Raw genomic sequence first — 20,673 nt, forward strand, 5'->3', positions numbered from 1 at the left:
AACACGAGGATATATACAATGTATTATTATTATATTACAGCGTATTCCTGTGGAGAATATAATGTGTGTTATATGTACAGGCTCCACCAGGAAACTAGGCCAAAGGAAACTGAGGAGAAGTTCATTTCAAGATGCCCGGATGTCGCTCCTTTCCCCCCTCCCTTCCCGAAAGGGGCGGGGCCTACGGGTAGCTGGAGAGTTAGCCTCAAAATGGCGGCTGCGACCCGAGCGCCGACTGTAAGTTTCCATGGAAACCCACAGTGTTCCCTTTAACCTGTTTTCCTCTGGTGGTGGTTTATTATTACAGTATTATTATTTTATCATCGTTCTCCGTCGCCTCCCATTTTAAATTGTGTTTGAAAACCTACCTTAACTTTTGTTTACCTCTTCTCCCCTCAATTATGGCCAAATTGGGATTCGAACCCATAGGCCCGAGGCCCAAGCTCAAAGAAACACAATCAGAACCCTCCCGACAGACGGCCATGCAGCCTCTGAATCATAGAATCCTTCAGTTGGGGTCCCAAAGGCCATCCAGTCCAACCCCAGTCTGACAGGCAAATAGACACCATCAAAACCCTCCTGGCAGATATCCATGCAGCCTCTGAATCATAGAATCCTACAGTTGGGATCCCAAAGGTCTGACAAGCAAAGAGATGCCACCAAAGCCCTCCTGACAGATGGCCATGCAGCCTCTGAATCCTAGAATTGGGATCCCAAAGGTCTGACAGGCAAAGAGACACCACCAAAACCCTCCTGACAGATGGCCATGTGGCCTCTGAATCATAGAATCCTACAATTGAGATCCCAAAGGTCTGACAGGCAAAGTGGCACAACCAAAACCCTCCTGACAGATGACCATGCAGCCCCTGAATCATAGAATCCTACAGTTGTGATCCCAAAGTTCTGACAAGCAAAGAGGCACCACCAAAACCCTCCTGGCAGATGGCCATGCAGCCTGTGAAATATAGAATCTTACAATTGGGATCCCAAAGGTCTGACAAGCAAAGAGATGCCACCAAAGCCCTCCTGACAGATGGCCATGCAGCCTCTGAATCATAGAATCCTACAATTGAGATCCCAAAGGTCTGACAGGCAAAGTGGCACAACCAAAACCCTCCTGACAGATGGCCATGCAGCCTGTGAATTATAGAATCTACAGTTGGGATCCCAAAGGTTTGACAAGCAAAGAGACACAACCAAAGCCCTCCTGACAGATGGCCATGCAGCCGCTAAATCATAGAATCCTACATTTGGGATGCCAAAGTTCTGACAGGCAAAGTGACACAACCAAAACCCTCCTGACAGATGGCCATGCAGCCTCTGAATCATAGAATCCTACAATTGGGATCCCAAAGGTCTGACAAGCAAAGAGATGCCACCAAAGCCCTCCTGACAGATGGCCATGCAGCCTCTGAATAATAGAATCCTACAATTGAGATCCCAAAGGTCTGACAGGCAAAGTGGCACAACCAAAACCCTCCTGACAGATGGCCATGCAGCCTCTGAATCATAGAATCCTACAATTGGGATCCCAAAGGTCTGACAGGCAAAGAAACACCACCAAAACCCTCCTGGCAGGTGGCCATGCAGCCTCTGAATCGCAGAATCCTACAATTGGGGACCCAAGGGCCATCCAGTCAAACTCCAGGCAGGCAGGCAAAGAGACACCACTAAAACCCTCCTGGCAGATGGCCATGCAGCCTCTGAGTCATAGAATCCTTCAATTGGGGTCCCAAAGGCCATTAGGAAGTTGAGGTCCAAAGCACCTGAAGGGCCGAAGTTTGCCCATGCCTGGTCTACACTGCCAGGTAATCTGGGATAAGAAAATGATCTGGGATCAGATCCTGGGATATGGGCAGTGCAGATCCAGCCTAAGTGTTGTGCCGTATATTTCACCCAATTGGGATTAAGTTTCTTGTAGAAGAGAGAGCTCCCTCCTCTGGTTCATAGAAATGCAAATGACCTTCTTCAGCCAGGGATTGGCACCAGCCAAAGGAAGAGTTTATTCCAGGCCTGGAAAAAGGAGAGGCGGTTGTCCTGCTGCCAAGTGTTAGGGTCAACATGTCGGACATCGCTGCTCCCAGTGCATATATAAACCCTGGGCACAAGATTACGTCCCACCAAATGCATTGGTTTCGGGACTTTATTTTGGGACAGATTGGGCTGTTTCAGGGCATTTTATTTCCCCCAGTTGTTTGCTTTGTTGTCGCACCAATGCCATACTTTTCAAGGCAGGTTTTCCTATTGCTATTCCTATTTTGTTTTGTTTGCTTTAGTGCCAATGGCTTGCTTTGGAAGGCAAGCCGTGCGTGAAGTTTGCATCCCCGATGCCATCAACCCAGGGATGCGCATAGACAACAAGGGAGGTGCGTCTCCCATTTGCATCAGTGGGACATGACAGGGGAGGGGGGGGTCCCTGGCTGGTTGCCGTGGCAACAGATCAACTGATTGACAGGCATGCAGATGGAAAACTGCGTCCTTTATAATTTTGCCTCTTGATTAAGGTTCTGCTCGAATGGAGACAGCTAGCCGTCTGCTTTGGGTGCCTCAAGGTCGGTGCTTTGAGTCTCCTTTTGCAGAGAAAAGCAGGGTGTAAATAATAATAATAATAATATGTAAAGCAAAGTGAAGAACCTGCTTTGATTGAAGTCAAAAATCAGAAACTCCTCAAAACACAACAGACAAAAAACCAGTACAAGAAAACTGCACTACAAACTAGAGCTGACAGCTGGCACAACAAAACACTGCATGGAAAGTTCCTTGACAAAATTGAAGGAAAAGCTGATAAGGAGAAGACCTGGCTCTGGCTCACGAATGGGACCCTGAAGAAGGAGACAGAAGGCCTGATCCTTGCAGCCCAAGAGCAAGCCATCAGGACAAATGCAATTAAGGCCAAGATCGAAAAATCAGCTGATGACCCAAAATGCAGACTGTGCAAGGAAGCTGACGAAACCATTGATCATATCTTCAGCTGCTGTAAGAAAATCGCACAGACAGACTACAAACAGAGGCACAACTATGTGGCCCAAATGATCCATTGGAACTTATGCCTCAAGTACCACCTCCCAGCAGTAAAGAACTGGTGGGATCACAAACCTGCAAAAGTATTGGAAAATGAACACACAAAGATACTGTGGGACTTCCGAATCCAGACTGACAAAGTTCCGGAACACAACACACCAGACATCACAGTTGTGGAAAAGAAAAAGGTTTGGATCATTGATGTCGCCATCCCAGGTGACAGTCGCATTGACGAAAAACAACAGGAAAAACTCAGCCGCTATCAGGACCTCAAGATTGAACTTCAGAGACTCTGGCAGAAACCAGTGCAGGTGGTCCCGGTGGTGATAGGCACACTGGGTGCCGTGCCAAAAGATCTCAGCCGGCATTTGGAAACAATAGGCATTGACCAAATTACGATCTGCCAACTGCAAAAGGCCACCCTACTGGGATCTCCACGCATCATCTGAAAATACATCACACAGTCCTAGACACTTGGGAAGTGTTCGACTTGTGATTTTGTGATACGATATCCAGCATATTTATCTTGTTTGCTGTGTCATACGATGTCATTGTGTCAATAATAATAATAATAATAATAATAATAAAGTGGGAGTTTCAAGTTCTCCAAGTGCTAAACAAGTATAAAACTTTATTTTAAAGCACAGCTGTAAATCCCAACTACTTATACCTTTTCTCTTATATAGAACCCGCGTCCTCCTCAAAAGAGATAGAAGTGTCCAGATATGATTTCGGCTGTTCCTTATTTTATCTGCCGTTACTGCCAGCAATGTCAAAGCACCAGGCACAGACACCGGGCGTTTTCAACCACGCTCTGCAATTGGTGAGTGCTCTCCTTTATGGCTCATACACTGTCTCATGGACTTAGAACAAGAATTATTACAAGGTTTGCCATAAAATAATAATAATAATAATAATAATAATAATAATAATAATAATAATAATAATAATAATAATGGCAGAAACCAGTACAGGTGGTCCCGGTGGTGATCAGCACATTGGGTGCTGTGCCAAAAGATCTCAGCCGGCATTTGGAAACAATAGACATTGACAAAATCACAATCTGCCAACTGCAAAAGGCCACCCTACTAGGATCTGCACGCATCATCCGAAAATACATCATACAGTCCTAAACACTTGGGAAGTGTTCGACTTGTGATTTTGTGATACGAAATCCAGCATGTCTATCTTGTTTGCTATGTCCCAATACAATGATGTCTCCCTTCCTTCTATCTTTCCGCAGAAAAGTTAAGACCTGGTTGTGGGACTAGGCCTTCGATCAATAACAGCAGCATCAATTACTACCACATCCTTTAGAACTCAATGACAGACCCAGTTTTCAGACTCAAAATGCGCCAATTGTATATTTATATGTATATTTTTATGAATGTTTAATGTATTTAATTTTCATTGATTGAATGTTTTGTATTATTTTTATATATGTGTTTTATTGTAAGCTGCCCTGAGTCCCCTATTGGGTGAGAAGGGCGGGATACAAGTACTGTAATAAATAAAATAAAATAAATTTGTTACCTGCCTCTCCTTGCGACTCGAGGCACAATACAACAGGATTAATATAGAACAATAAAACACACTATGCTATTAACATACGTAACAAAACAAGACCACAGCAATCAAATGTAGGTTAAAGTGCAGAAATAATAATTTAAAGTCCTGAACACCACTGTCTGCATCCTTTTTCTCGCTCCTTATAGGTTGCCAGCCAGAAATAGCAGCTATTATGACTTGTTGGGGATCAAGCCCGAGGCTTCCTTGGAGGAGATCAAGCAAGCCTTCTTCAGCAAGTCAAAAAAGGTACGTATGTGACAGTATTAAGTATGTATGTATGATAAGTATGTATAGGCAGTAGGGGATACAGAGAAAATAAAAAAGCTTTTAAGAAGCCTGTTCTACAAATGATAAACCTTTGAGGACTAAAGCTATGCTCAGACAAAGTATTCTCAGTGAATTTCCAAATGCTCACAGAAGAATGTTGACAAAAGGGCTAGTAGTGTCCCAGGCTGGATCTATACTGCCCTATATCCCTGATTATCTGCTTTGAACTGGATTATATGTGTCCGCATTTCCAGATAATCTAATCTATCTAATTTGAGATCAGATCCTGGAATATAGGCCAGTATAGACCCTGCTGCAGCTATTATGTGGATAAGAGACCATCTAATCTTGCATAAGGGCAATGCAGTGAGATGCTGATCTTACAAGGCATGTAAAGTTCTTCAGGAACATACAGACCCTGAAGCAAAGAGGAAAAAAACATGTACACCGCTGTATAAAATCCAGATTATCTGCTTTGAACTGGATTATATGGCAGTGTAGACTCAGATAGGTAAAGGTTTTCCCCTGACATTATGTCCAGTCATGTCTGACTCTGGGGTTGGTGCTCATCTCCATTTCTAAGCCAAAGAGCCGGCATTGTCCATAGACACCTCCAAGGTCATGTGGCTGGCGTGACTGCATGGAGCGCCATTATCTTCCCGCCGGAGCGGTACCTATTGATCTACTCACATTTGCATGTTTTCGAACTGCTAGGTTGGCAGAAGCTAGGGCTAACAGCAGGCGCTCACTCCACTCCCTGGATTCGAACCTGCGATCTTTCGGTCTGCAAGTTCAGAAGCTCAGCGCTTTAACACGCTGTGCCACTGGAGGCTCCATGGAGTCTCACTTATCCAAGGTTCTGGATTATTCAAGGCATTTTTGTTGTCAATGTTTTCAATATATCGTGATATTTTGATGCTAAATTTGTAAATACAGTAATTACAACATAACATTACTGCGTTTTGAACTACTTTTTCTGTCCAATTTGTTGTATAACATGATGTTTTGGTGCTTAATTTGTAAAATCATAACCTAATTTGATGTTTAATAGGCTTTTCCTTAATCCCTCTTTATTATCCAAGATATTCGCTTATCCAAGGTTCTGCCAGCCCGTTTAGCTTGGATAAGTGAGACTCTACTAAACGTGGAATCATATATGCAGGGGTCCCCAAACTAAAGCCCGGGGGCCGGATGCAACCCATCGAAGCCATTTATCTGGCCCCCACGGCACAAGGGCAAAAGGGGGTTGGGCTAAATGACCCAAGGGGTCTCTTCTTCTCTTCCAACCCTTATTATTATTATTATTATTATTATTATTATTATTATTATTATTATTATTAACAACATTGAGGCTGGGTGGCCATCTGACAGGTGTGCTTTGCTTGTGTTTTCAGTGCACAAAGGCAGAAGGGGACTCAATGGCCCAAGGGGGTCTCTTCCAACCCTCTTTATGATTATTATTATTATTTTATTATGCCACAGCAAACAAGATAGATATGCTGGATTTCGTATCACAAAATCACAAGTCAAACACTTCCCAAGTGTCTAGGACTGTGTGATGTATTTTCGGATCATGCGCGCAGATCCCAGTAGGGTGGCTTTTTGCAGTTGACAGATCGTAATTTTATTATTATTATTAGTATTATTATTAACATTGAGGCTGGGTGGCCATCTGACAGGTGTGCTTTGCTTGTGCTTTCGGTACACAAAGGCAGAAGGGGATTGGACTCAATAGCCCAAAGGGTCTCTTCCAACCCTCTTTTTTATTGTTGTTGTTGTTGTTATTGTTATTATTGCTCGGTGGCCAACTATAGTCCGGCCCTCCAACGGTCCAAAGGATCGTGAACTGGCCCCCTGTTTAAAAAGTTTGGGGACCCGTGCATATATGGGTCTATTTTTTCCATAATTCTATGCAAAATAAGTCTCTGTAAAGATGGCACAACAAGGAGATTGCTCCATAGCTTTCTGGGTCGTTACGGTTTTTGCCTGGTTTCAAAATGGCTATAACAATAGACAATGAGCAGACTTGACAAATGGTAAAGCGCTTGAACTATTTCAGCTAAGCAACCTCTAGCTCCCTTTCCAAGAAACCCTTCTGGGAGACCCCTGCCCTCATTCCGTTCCAGCCACAGTTTGCTGACTCCTTGCTTCTCCCATCCTCAGCTGGGTTGGAGGGCTGCCCGGGGAAATCAGCATTTGAAATCTTCATCTTTGGCATTGGCTGGCTGGCTGGGAGGGACGCTCTGCCAGAGCCAATTGAGTCTGTTTACTATTTGCCCCAAACTAGGCTGAAGGGAGAGGGACGATGTGGAAATGCTCTGCACTTACCCCAAGTGACATCTGTCATTAGCTAGGGCCCGTTTCTCCCCGCTGTGGTCTTTTTTACCTCGTCCTGTTCTGGCTGACATCAGGCGCTTCTTTCTTTGCCAGCTCCCATCCCGTCCTTTCCCCCCCTTTTTAATTCTCTGCACTTATGCAGTGAGCCTACAATGTTCTGGTAAGGTATATTACATTAGCAGGGAGCGGGGACAGGCCAAATCTTGTACAGTTGGACATATTCCAAGCCCTGTTGCAAAAGCTTCGGAGCTGGGACAGACTCTGAAGATTTGGAAAAACATCCTCCTCCAACTTTCTAAGATCTATACACAGAATAAAAGTGAAAACATGTATGTATATATATGGCTGGGATGTCCACTTCACAGACAAGTTCCCAATTCCACAATTAGCTATAGCTCCCACAATAATAATAATAATAATTATAACAATTATTATTATTATTATTATTATTATTATTATTATTATTATTATTATTAGCACTGATATCAGCATGGAGTTTGGCTTGGGCAAATGTTCGACAGTGGCATTGAAGAAGGGAAAAATCACTGTAAGTAAGGGCATAAATATGCCTAATGGCCAAACAATAAAGTGTCACCAGCCAGAGGCCTATAAATATCTGGGCATATTACAGCTGGACAACATCAAGTATGAACATGTGAAGACTGTGGTCAGTAAAGAATACACACAAAGGATCAGAAAAATTCTCAAAAGCAAGCTCAATGGAGGCAACACCATCAAGGCCATAAACACCTGGGCCATACCTGTCATAAGATATACTGCTGGCATTATAAACTGGACACAGGCGGAACTGGACAATTTGGACAGAAAAACAAGAAAACTCATGACCATTCATCATTCACTGCACCCTCGCAGTGATGTTGACCGGCTATATCTGCCTAGAAGATCAGGGGGCAGAGGACTCTTACAAGTCAAACAAAATATGTAAAGCAAAGTGAAGAACCTGCTTTGATTGAAGTCAAAAATCAGAAACTCCTCAAAACACAGCAGACAAAGAATCAGTACAAGATAACCACACTACAAACTAGAGCTGACAGCTGGCACAACAAAATATTGCATGGAAAGTTCCTTGACAAAATTGAAGGAAAAGCTGACAAGGAGACCTGGCTCTGGCTCACGAATGGGACTCTGAAGAAGGAGACAGAAGGCCTGATCCTTGCAGCCCAGGAGCAAGCCATCAGGACAAAGGCAATTCAGGCCAAGATTGAAAAATCAGCTGATGACCCAAAATGCAGACTGTGCAAGGAAGCCGACGAAACCATGGATCATATCTTCAGCTGCTGTAAGAAAATCGCACAGACAGACTACAAACAGAGGCACAACCACTGTAGCCCAAATGATCCATTGGAACTTATGCCTCAAGTACCACCTCCCAGCAGTAAAGAACTGGTGGGATCACAAACCTGCAATAGTATTGGAAAATGAGCACGCAAAGATACTGTGGGACTTCCGAATCCAGACTGACAAAGTTCTGGAACACAACACACCAGACATCACAGTTGTGGAAAAGAAAAAGGTTTGGATCATTGATGTCGCCATCCCAGGTGACAGTCGCATTGACGAAAAACAACAGGAAAAACTCAGCCGCTCTCAGGACCTCAAGATTGAACTTCAAAGACTCTGGCAGAAACCAGTGCAGGTGGTCCCGGTGGTGATGGGCACACTGGGTGCCATGTCAAAAGATCTCAGCCGGCATTTGGAAACAACAGACATTGACAAAATCACGATCTTCCAACTGCAAAAGGCCACCCTACTGGGATCTGCACGCATCATCCGAAAATACATCACACAGTCCTAGACACTTGGGAAGTGTTCGACTTGTGATTTTGTGATACGAAATCCAGCATATCTATCTTGTTTGCTGTGACATAATAAAATAATAATAATAATAATAATAATAATAATAATAATAATAATAATAATAATAATAATAATAATAGCAGCGTTTCACTGCCGAGGTTGAAAAGCTTCTCACACTCCCAGGAAGGGGACCAAATCTAATTGGCGATCCAAGTAATCTATTTATCTCCTCTTCTGCTTCTCACAGCTCCACCCTGACAGTGACCCGGCCAACCCTGACCTGCACAGCCAGTTTGTGAAGCTGAATGAAGCCTACCGGGTGCTGAGTAAGGAGGGCAGTCGGAGGCGGTATGACAACCTTCGGGGCGCACAGGCGGCTTGGACTCCCCCGGGCAGCCACAGCGCCAAGGGAAGCCCGTTTGATTTTGCAGACTTTCGAGCCAGGTATGGTTGCAGCTTCCCTGGATGGCCAAATATTTCTGTCCAGCTTTGTACCCTGAATATTACACTCTGTGTCATGGATGAGAAGGGAATGAGAATGCTCAGGGCCAGTCCAAACTTTAGTGTCAGGTTCCTTTCTGCATCAGCTGTGGCTCTACTGAGAGATGCTTTATTTCAAAGGATTCCCATAGACCAGAACACAGGAGCTGATTCCAAAACAATTGTTCAGGCTAACATCACCATGCATGTATGTGTCCTACCTCAGTGGAGGTGGATGCATGTTGCTGCTAGGACAGTAATGGCCAACCTATGACACGCGTGTCAGTACTGACATGCCTAGCCATTTTTGCTGACACGCTGCTGCATGCAGATTGATTGGATGACTATGTCTTTTGTGGCCAAATTTGATGTGATTTGGTCCAGTGGTTTTGTTGTTTACTCCATGGGAATTATGCACATTACATATACAGTAGAGTCTCACTTATCCAAGCCTCGCTTCTCCAAGTTTCTGGATAATCCAAGCCATTTTTGTAGTCAATGTTTGCAATATATCGTGATATTTTGGTGCTAAATTTGTAAATTTACAGTACAGTAATTACAACATAACATTACTGCCTATTGAACTGCTTTTTCTGTCAAATTTGTTGTATAACATGATTTTTGGTGCCTAATTTGTAAAATCATAACCTAATTTGATGTTTAATAGGCTTTTCCTTAATCCCTCCTTATTATCCAAGATATTCGCTTATCCAAGTTTCTGCTGGCCCGTTTAGCTTGGATAAGCGAGACTCTACTGTATATGAATATATTATTATTATGTCATTCTATTATTATTGTAATATATTATCATATTATTACTATTGTATTATTATTCATTATCCATGGCTACATTGAAACTAGAATAGAGAGAAATCAGCGTGGAAACTGCAAGAGGTCCCATAGATTGTTGTACATGGAAATAATGGTAGTCAATAGTTTTTAATTTATTAAATACAGTTATATATTACAATTATATATTTTTGTTATTTAAACTATACATATTGCAAAATTATGGTTTTTTTCTCGAAGTGACACACCACCCAAGTCATGCTAGGTTTTTTGGTGAATTTTGACACACCAAGCTCAAAAGCTTGCCCATCATTGTGCTAGGACTTCAATAGAGAAATATGCTTATGGATTTCACTGAGTACAACTATATTTAAAGACTATAAACTATTAATTAAGAATCCAGGGAGTGGCGTGAACTTCCTCTGTTAGCCCCAGCTTCTGCCAACCTAGCAGCTCAAAAACATGCAAAAGTGAGTAGATCAATAGGTCTACTCTGCAGGAAGATAACAGCGCTCCATGCAGTCATGTCTATTGCCATATGACCTAGGAGGTGTCTGAGGACAATGCTGTCTCTTCGGCTTAGAAATGGAGATGAGCACCAACTCCCAAAGTCAGACATGACTAGACTTAATGTCAGGGAAAACTCTTACCTTTACCTATATGTTTTGGACAACTTCAACTTCAAAGAAACAACCATTCCCTGCTAGCCAAATATATTTTTGTAGTCCTTGGCAGTCCAAAGGCATGGTCTTCAGTCTAACAGCTGAGTTACCTGTGCGCCATTACGTGAATGCTTGTGAATATCACTTATTCAAAGAGTTGACTTCTAACAAGGTCATGCTTTTCTTGACTAGTGGTTTTCCTTGCTTTCTCTCAGGAGGCGGCCAGAGCCCAACGAGAACGTGAGGTATTGGCAGCAGTTCCATGAGCCTCCTGTGGAGCCAACTTCGCGGCCCGAGGCCAAGAAGAGGTTTCGCAGAACCTTTGGCTACTGCCTGCTCATCATGCTGGGCAGTCTGACCGTTCATTATGTAGGATTCAGGTAGGGGACTTTTCCTTACTTTCTCCCACATGACAAAAATAGATTGGGAGTTTGGTTGGTATAAATAAATATTATTATTATTTGATCCATAACAAGATGAGTCCACAGCAGACACTCTGCTGGCTGTTGTATTGGATTCCACGCCAGGCACTTCCCAAGTGTCTAGGACTATGTGATGTATCGGCAAATAATGCGTGCAGATCCGAGTAGGGTGGCCTTTTGCAGCTGGCAGATAGTGATTTGGTCAGCGCTGATTGATTTTAAGTGCAGGCCAAGGTCTTTAGGCACTGCACCCAGTGTGCCAATCATGACTGGGACCACCTTGACTGGCTTGTGCCAGAGTCTTTGCATTTCGATCTTTAAATCCTCATATCGTGTCAGCTTTTCCAGTTGCTTCTCATCGATTCTGTCACCTGAGATTACAACATTGACGATCCATACTTTGTTTTTTAACATGATCATGAAGTCAGGACTATTGTTATTGGGTATTATTATTATTATTATTATTAGGTGTATCCATACATGTTCATGAGGTCAGGACTACTGTTATTGGATATTATTATTATTATTATTATTATTATTATTATTATTATTATTATTGGGTGTTGTGTGGTGAGATGCAAATAAAGATGATGATAAAAAGTAGTTCAATATGCAGTAATGCTACGTAGTAATTACTGTATTTACGAATTTAGCACCAAAATATCATGATGTATTGAAAACATTGACTACAAAAATGCATTGGATAATCCAGAATGTTGGATAAGCGAGTGTTGGATAAGTGAGACTCTACTGTAATAATAATAATAATAATAATAATAATAATAATAATAATAATAATAATAATAATAATAAGGTGTTGTATGGGCATGTTCAAGCAGCATGTTCTCCTGACATTTCACTTGCATCTGTGGATCCTCTGAAGATGTCAGCCACAGATGCTGGCAAAATGTCAGGAGAAAATGCTGCTAGAAGATGACCACACAGCCCAGAAACTAAACACCCCTATGAAAACTTTCAATAATATAATAATAATAATAATAATAATAATAATAATAAGAAGAAGAAGAAGAAGAAGAAGAAGAAGAAGTGGTGCTAGAGAAGTTTCCTCCTCTTCCCTTCGGCTTCGCTTTCTTTCCTCCGTGGGCATCTCAGCCTGCCAACCCTGGCTTCCCGCCAACCTACCCGTCCTAATTTCTAATCTCTTGCCTAATTAGATGGCCATGACCAGGGAGCGATTAACTAGAAGCGGCCTTTCATCGAGCATAATGCCATTAAACATGCCCATTTAAGTCTGAAACCGGGGCGGAGCGTTTGAAAGGGGGCCCGTGGGGGTGGCACCGCGGAGTGGGAAACCCAGGCCAAGGTGGGGAGAGATGTGAAAAGCTCTCCTTCTGTAGGGCATCACACTGTAGCACCGTGGGGACAAAGACCTCCTTGCTCTGGCTGTATAAAGAAACCCGCTTTGTTATATATTTGCGTATTGAAACGGCAGGAAATCCCGGCGTCATTCTGTGCCTGTTCGTTCCGTCACGGTACTGCTGATGTGTGGCCTTTATATTTCCATTTGCAGCCGCGGTGGGCAATCTGGGTGGCTTCGTGTCTGCGTACAGATCGAGCTATACCTCTGCTGTAATTCCGCAGCAAAACTGCAATGTTTTGTTTTGCTTTGATGCAAAGTTTTGAAAAGTTTCCTTCTATACAATTCCCATGCTATTCCTAATGGGGAGTCCCTAGCTCGCTTCCAAAATGAAACCACCTCATGTATGTACTGTATATACTCGAGTATAAGCCTAGTTTTTCAGCCCTTTTTTAGGACTGAAAAAAAAAACATCCTTGGCTTATACTCGGGTGAGGGTTCTGGTGGGCTTATATTCAGGTCGGCTTATACTCAAGTATATATGGTATATTAATTATTTTTCTCTATTATTATTGGTATTGTTACATTTATTATTTTACTCTATTAATTATTATTACAGTAGAGTCTCACTTATCCAACACTCGCTTATCCAACGTTCTGGATTATCCAACCCATTTTTGTAGTCAATGTTTTCAATACATCGTGATATTTTGGTGCTAAATTCGTAAATACAATTATTACTACATAGCATTACTGTGTATTGAACTACTTTTTCTATCAAATTTGTTGTATAACATGAAGTTTTGGTGCTTAATTTGTAAAAATCATAACCTAATCTGATGTTTAATAGGTTTTTCCTTAATCCCTCCTTATTATCCAAGATATTCGCTTATCCAAGCTTCTGCCGGCCAGTTTAGCTTGGATAAGTGAGAGTCTACTGTAATACATTTATTATTTAACTCTATTATTACATGTATTATATTATTGCATTTATTATTATTATTACATTTATTATTTCACTCTATTATTATAAAAGGATACATAAGCACATTTAGATTGAAGTAGAGGAAAATAATGATTTAATCAGAGTTGAACAGTCATATTTTAAATTACAGTTTGATGTAAAGATTCAAAAACATTTAAACTACTGAGGCCTCAATTAATGTAATTTTATTGGCATCTCGGCTTATACTGGAGTCAATGTTTTCCCAGTTTTTTTGTGGTAAAATTAGGTGCCGCGGCTTATATTCGGGTCGGCTTATACTCGAGTATATATGGTATTTATCGGGTCAGAAACTAATTGAGAATGCAGTTATGATGTATAGAAAAACCACAAAACTTGGCATTATACTAATATTTTGCGTGTGTTGCAGTGCTCCAGTGGGATTCCTTCCTAGATAATCCTCATCTTGTCTGTTCTTAAGGTGAAAAGCACACGTCTGTGTTTTAGATGGATTAGGAATGATTAGGAATCAGCCGGTTTTCCCTGTAATATTTATTTATTTATTTACTACATTTATATTCTGCTCTTCTCACTCAGAGCGGCTTACAAATCAAATGAACATACAATATATTATTAGCATAGCACAATATAAGCATTAAATTACTATATTGTACTATATCATTATATGGTAATATTATTAGTAATATTGCTTTTAATATATAATATATAATTAATGTTATTATATTATATTATATTATTATTAGTATAATATTATATTACATTATAATTTTTGTCTTGCTGTAGGAAGCTGGAGGAAGTACACAACAGCTTCATGGACGAAAAGGATAGAGCCATTACCCAGATCTACAACGAGAACAAAGAGCGAGCCAGGTAGGCACCTGAAGAGTCCAAAAACACTTCCTACCACTGCCGATCTTTCCTCCCCTCCCTTTCAAATCTTTATAGTTATGAGGACTAGAAACCTGCTTTTAGGAAGAAGAAAAAAAATGAAAACTTGTTCTTTTTTTCGTGGAGCTTCTTGTTTTGTAGAATCTGGATCCCAGAATGCGTATACACCTAGAGCAGTGATCCCCAAAGTGGGCGCTACCGCCCCTGGTGGGTGCTGCAGCAATCCAGGGGGGCGGTGATGGCACCTATTAGGTCATGGGAGCGGGAGACAGGACTGAGCACCTGGGGCGCCTGTTAGGACACAGGGCGGAGCTAGAGTGGGCGTGGCTTCTTCCCAAGAGCCCGAGACAGGGCTGAGAATCTATACCTTTCCTGAGGCACTTGTTGGGACAGAGGGCGGAGCTAGGGAAGGGGGCGGGGCCTCCTTCCAAGAGCCTGAGATAGGGCTGAGCCTCTATACCTCTCCTGAGTTCTTTTAGGACTAAAGAGTGGGGCTAGGGGTGGGGCCTCTTCCCAAGAGCACAAGACAGGGCTGAGAATCTATACCTCTCCTGAGGCACTTGTTGGGACACAGGGCGGAGCTAGGGAAGGGGGTGGGGCCTCCTTCCAAGAGCCTGAGATAGGGCTGAGCCTCTATACCTCTCCTGAGTTCTTTTAGGACTAAAGGGTGGGGCTAGGGGTGGGGCCTCTTCCCAAGAGCCTCTGTAGACATACCCTAAGGCAGGGGTCCCCAAACTTTTAAAACTGGGGGCCATTTCACCATCTCTCAGACCATTGGAGGGCCGGACTATAGTTGACCTGGTGGCCACCGAGCAATAATAATAATCATCATCATCATCATCATCATCATAAATTTAGCCCAACTCCTTTCTGCCATTGTGGACCAAAAGCATAAGCAAAGCACCCCTGACAGATGGCCTCCCAGCCTCAATGTTAATAATAATAATAATAATAATTATTATTATTATTATTATTGACACAACGACATTGTATGATACAGCAAACAAGATAGGTATGCTGGATTCTGTATCACAAAATCACAAGTCGAACTCTTCCCAAGTATTTAGGACTGTGTGATTATTATTATTATTATTATTGACACAACGATGTTGTATGACACAGCAAACGAGACAGATACGCCGGGTTTCGTTTCACAAAATCACAAGTCGAACACTTCCCAAGTGTCTAGGACTGTGTGATGTATTTTCGGATGATGCGTGCAGATCCCAGCAGGGTGGCCTTTTGCAGTTGGCAGATTGTGATTTTGTCAATGCCTATTGTTTCCAAATGCCGGCTGAGATCTTTCGGCACGGCACCCAGTGTGCCCATCACCACCGGGACCACCTGCACTGGTTTCTGCCAGAGTCTTTGCAGTTCAATCTTGAGGTCCTGATATTATTATTATTATTATTATTATTATTATTATTATTATTATTATATTGTATTTGTGGAGAATCAGAGGTGGAGGATATCACACATGTACTGTTCAGCTGTGAATTGTATAAGAAAAAGAGAGACCAATGACTCAGGCCATACATTATTCACAAAACACACTGGGACCCACATATTAAAACTTCATTTTTGTTGGCTGGCCAGAATCCTAAAATAACACACAAAACAGCCCTTTTCCTATTCAAAGCAACGCAGCTGAGAATTGTTTTGGGCTAATCAATAAAACGTGATTAATAATAATAATAATAATAAAAGAGAGTTGGAAGAGACCCCTTGGGCCATTTAGCCCAACCCCCTTCAGCCTTTGTGCCGTGGGGCCGGATAAATGCTTCAATGGGCCGCAAGTGGCTCCTGGGCTGTAGTTTGGGGACCCCTGGTCAAGAGACTTGGAGGACCAAATTTGGGGACATCTGTTCCATGCAGCACCTTCCAAACACCCTTCAGAGCTTTTCTATCCCATGCCCACAACCCTGTTTTGGCATTTAAAGGGATAACCTGTCCTGTCTGGACCAGCATGTGATGGAAGTGCTGCAGCCCTTTAGAGGAGCCGAAGTCTCAGACACGCTGGTTGCAAAGGAAGCTTGTGCCTTCTGCAGACACATTCAGTCTCTCTTCAACGTCAATAAAGAGGAGACTGATGCAGTGACAGGTTGGTAGAGGTAGAGCATCCTGCACATGGGCAGAGGCACCCTTCTCCCACTGGACTCCCTCTGAATGGCTTCCCCCCTTATGGGATGTCTCTCACCTTCTGGGGTCCGGCGGTGCTGCTGGGCGGCTTGCCGGCAGAGGCGGCGATGACCCCGTGCCTCTGCAGGACCTGCTTGGCGTGTTTCAGGACGGCCTCGAAGCAGAACTTGAGGTGGAGCTGGAAGGGAAACAATGCTCAGCCAGGCAACACTGACCCAGATGCCCACTCATGGCTTTACAACAAGGCAGGCGTGGGCCAACTTGGGCCCTCCCTCGAGGTGTTTTGGACTCCAACTCCCACCATTCCTAACAGCCTCAGGCCCTTTCCTTTTCACCCCCAGCCGCTTAAGCGGCTGGGGGTGAAAAGGAAGGGGCCTGAGGCTGTTAGGAATGATGGGAGTCCAAAACACCTGGAGGGAGGGCCCAAGTTGGCCAATGCCTGCTGTAAATCAGTGGAGTCCCTACCTTCTCCTGCAGCATGTGCTTCCTCTGCTGGCGGATCCTCTTCACCATCCGGGCCTAGTCCGGGATGCTGTTGCCGGCCTCCACCTCCTGCATCGCGGCGTAGAGAAGGCAGAAGGCCCCCGAGCGGCCCACTCCGGAGCTGGAAACAAATAGGAGGAGGATTATTGAGTCAGCGGGAGCCTGGGAGACCCTGCCCTTTATCCCACCTTGACCTAATGCTCCATAAAACTGATACATTCTGCAGGGACAGGGATGCAAGGACTTTGTCCTCACTCCATGGCTGTGCAGCGCCTTGACCCTTAGCTGTCCAGTTGGCTTCATTTTGATGCCAAGTTACATTCATTTCCTTCTCAAAGACCTCAGGGCTTACTGAACTAAGGCAGTGGGAACACATAGATCAGGGGTCCCCAAACTAAGGCCCGGGGGCCAGATGCGGCCCTCCAAGGTCATTTACCTGGCCCCCGCCCTCAGTTTTATAATATAATATTTTTATATCAGTTTTAATAATATAATATATTGTATATACGTATAATATTGATAATAATATGTTATACAATATAATACTAATAATAATACCATATAATAATATTAATTATATGTTATATATTACATATTATATAATAGTATAGTGGTATAGTTCAATATAGTAATATATAATGCTAATATTGTGCTATGCTAATAATATACTGTATGTACATACAGCTGCTCTGAGTCCACTTCGGGGTGAGAAGGGTGGGATATAAATATAGTAAATACATGCAGTAAATAAATAATTAATTTTAGACTTAGGCTCGCCCAAAGTTTGAATTGACTTGAAGGCACACAACAACAACAATCCTAATTAACTTGACTATCTCATTGGCCAGTAGCAGGCCCACACTTTCCATTGAAATCCTGATAGGTTTATGTTGGTTAAAATTGTTTTCATTTTTTAAATATTGTATTGTTCTTTCGTTGTTGTTGTTGTTGTTGCACTATGTGCAGTATGCATAGGATTTTTTTTGTTTTTTTTTTTTCAAATGATAATTCGGCCCCACAACAGTCTGAAGCATTGTGACCGGCCCTCTGCTTCAAAAGTTTGAGGACCCCTGACATAGATGCTGGCTTCCCAGTGACAAAGGACTCTTGCCACACCCTGGACCAGGGGTCCTCAAACTTTTAAAGCAAAGAGCCGGTCCACAATCCTTCGGACTGTTGAGGGGCCGAATTATCATTTGAAAAAAGAATACAAACAAATTCCTATGCATACTACACATGTCTTATTTGTAGTGCAACAACAACAACGAAAGAATACAATATTTAAAAATGAAAACAATTTTCACCAACATAAACCTATTAGGATTTCAATGAAAAGTGTGGGCCTGCTACTGGCCAATGAGATAGTCAAGTTAATTAGGATTGTTGTTGTGTGCCTTCAAGTCATGTCAAACTTTGGCCGAGCCTAAGTCTAAAATTAATTATTTATTTACTGCATTTATTTACTACATTTATATCCCACCCTTCTCACCCCGAAGGGAACTCAGAGCAGCTGTATGTACATACAATATATTATATTATTAGCATAGCACAATATTAGCATTATACTATATTGAACTATACCACTATACTATAATGTAATATGTAATATATAACATATAATTAATATTATTATATGATATTATTGTTAGTATTGGATTGTATAAAATGATAATATTATTATCAATAGTATATGTATATACAATATATTATATTATTAAAACTGATATAAAAATATTATATTGTAAATGAGGGCGGGGGCCAGGTAAATTACCTTGGAGGGCCGCATCCGGCCCCCGGGCCTTAGTTTGGGGACCCCTGCCCTAAGGCATTTGTTAGAACATGGGGGTGGGGTATAGAGGCCCCGCCCCCTCCTCTAGCCCCGCCTCAAGTGTCCAGGACAGAGATAGAAGCTCAGCCCTGCCTCAGTGCTAGTAACTCCGCCCATCCCAGTCCTGCCCGCCCCTTTGTGGCCAAATAAGTTTGGGAACCACTGACCTAGAGGTCTTGTTTTCATTCACTTGAAGGCTTTTGTGCTCCTTCCCCAGGTCCATGGGCCTCCAGAAGCAGCAGGAACTCTTGCGCCAGAAGCATGCTGAATTCTCCCAGCGGTACCACAGTGGCCCCGAACAGCTGCATAAGGAACCTGGAGCCTTGGACTCGGTGCAAGCCCCGGCTCCTCCAAACCCTACGGGCCCCAAAGGCTGAGCGGAAGGCCCCGTCTCACTGCTGAAGTGGGGAAGCGTGTGCCATGGAGTGGGAGGCTGTTCGCGCTCGCCCTCTCCTCCCTCCCCAATACCAGACCCACTTCTCTTTTGTGCAAATAGAACCGTCTTCCCGCAGAGATGTTAGGACTTCTGTCGTCATTTCCGTTGACCCACTTCTGGTCGAATTTGATTTTCTCCCGTTTTTTGTTGTAGCATTCTCTCCCCGCCCTCCAAGATGCAATTCCCCATCCAAACCCTAAGTAAAGACAGGGAATGCTTTGGAATCTGACCCCAGGCACCATCCAGTCTAACCTCCTGCCATGCAGGAAGGCACTATCAAAGCCATCTCGACAGATGGCCATCCAGCTGGAAAAGGACACACCATCACCATCATCATGGTTGCATACTACAAGTTTCTTCTGGTGGGAGGGAACAAAGATGTTGCCCAGGGAACGCCCGGATGTGTTACGCTCCTGCGGGGAGGCTTCTCGCATTATAGAGTTTCATCTATGCTGACGATCATGCCATCACTGCTCAAGCAGAGAGCTTTGAAATGGTTGAAGAGAAGCTCTCCAAAGCTTTAGGTCAGTGGTTCCCAAACTTGTTTGGCCTGCCGCCCCCTTTCCAGAAAAGATATGACTCAGCGCCTCCTGGAAAGGGGGCATGGCTTAGAGAGGTAGGCGTGGCTCCTGCTCAAGAGGGCAGGGCTGAGCCTCTCCCCTAGTCCAAGATGCAGGGCTGGGAGGGGAGGTGGGTGGGGCCACCAATAGGCACCCAGGATTGAGATGGGCAGAGTTACGAGCTCTGGGGCAGGGCTGAGCTTCTGTCTCTGTCCTGGACACAGGGGGCGGGGCTAGAGGAGGGGAAGGGGCCTCTTCCCAAGTGCCTGACGGGGTTGAACCTCTGTACCCAGCCCCCGTGTTCTAATAAGCGCCTCAAGGGAGGTATACAGAGGCTCTTGGGAAGAGGCCCCGCCCCTAGCCCCAGCCTTTAGTCCTAAAAGGCCTCTCAGGAGAGGTATAGAAGCTCAGCCCTGTCTCAGGCTCATGGAAGGAAGCCCCGCCCCCTTCCGTAGCTCCGCCCCCTGTGTCCCAACAAGCACCTCAGGAGAGGTATAGATCCTCAGCCCTGTCTCGTGCTCTTCGGAAGAGGCCCCGCCCTTTAGTCCTAAAAGGCCTCTCAGGAGAGGTATAGAGGCTCAGCCCTGTCTCACTCTTGGGAAGAGGCCCCGCCCCCTTCCCTAGCTCCGCCCTCTGTGTCCCAACAAGCACCTCAGGAGAGGTATAGATCCTCAGCCCTGTCTCATGCTCTT

General features: G+C 43.6%; 2 protein-coding genes across 9 annotated transcripts in view; one reads left to right on the plus strand and one right to left on the minus strand.

Moving 5' to 3' along the window:
- Window positions 1–20,673, minus strand: part of nudt22 (nudix hydrolase 22) — a 59,087-nt gene that overhangs the window by 14,629 nt on the left and 23,785 nt on the right. Inside the window, exons 2-4 of one of the 4 annotated variants that reach the window (XR_010001270.1) lie at window positions 17,140–17,278; window positions 16,733–16,852; window positions 15,593–16,025 (exon numbers count right to left, since the gene is read on the minus strand). The exons of 1 other annotated variant lie outside the window; for it this stretch is intronic. The gene's annotated coding sequence lies outside the window, so the exon portion shown is untranslated. Of the gene's footprint in view, window positions 1–15,592; window positions 16,026–16,732; window positions 16,853–17,139; window positions 17,617–20,673 lie in introns of those variants that run through there. 2 more of the 4 variants (XM_062965096.1, XM_008121387.3) reach the window with 2 other exon arrangements.
- On the plus strand, window positions 88–19,498 carry dnajc4 (DnaJ heat shock protein family (Hsp40) member C4). 5 transcript variants are annotated; one of them, XM_008121384.3, is made up of 9 exons: window positions 172–237; window positions 2,277–2,366; window positions 3,708–3,844; window positions 4,737–4,836; window positions 9,260–9,456; window positions 11,159–11,323; window positions 14,431–14,517; window positions 16,476–16,636; window positions 19,203–19,498. In XM_008121384.3, the coding sequence occupies exons 3-9, from the start codon at window positions 3,747–3,749 to the stop codon at window positions 19,385–19,387; spliced, it is 993 nt and encodes a 330-aa protein (XP_008119591.1). In that variant the 5' UTR covers window positions 172–237; window positions 2,277–2,366; window positions 3,708–3,746; the 3' UTR covers window positions 19,388–19,498. The 5 variants fall into 5 exon arrangements, with proteins under 5 accessions (XP_008119590.1, XP_008119592.1, XP_062821164.1 ...); XM_008121383.3 differs by lacking the exon at window positions 2,277–2,366 and having other exon boundaries at window positions 88–237; XM_008121385.3 differs by lacking the exons at window positions 2,277–2,366; window positions 16,476–16,636 and having other exon boundaries at window positions 88–237.

This window comes from Anolis carolinensis, unplaced genomic scaffold (assembly GCF_035594765.1).
Source record: "Anolis carolinensis isolate JA03-04 unplaced genomic scaffold, rAnoCar3.1.pri scaffold_14, whole genome shotgun sequence".
Taxonomy (NCBI): domain Eukaryota; kingdom Metazoa; phylum Chordata; class Lepidosauria; order Squamata; family Dactyloidae; genus Anolis; species Anolis carolinensis.

Excerpts from the sequence above, each read along its gene's own strand:
- dnajc4 (XM_008121383.3), top strand. The coding sequence starts at position 3,747 with ATGATTTCGGCTGTTCCTTATTTTATCTGCCGTTACTGCCAGCAATGT. Across the intron at positions 4,837-9,259 it reads TCTTCAGCAAGTCAAAAAAG|CTCCACCCTGACAGTGACCC; the intron begins GTACGTATGTGA and ends TGCTTCTCACAG. Across the intron at positions 16,637-19,202 it reads GGAGACTGATGCAGTGACAG|GTCCATGGGCCTCCAGAAGC; the intron begins GTTGGTAGAGGT and ends CTCCTTCCCCAG.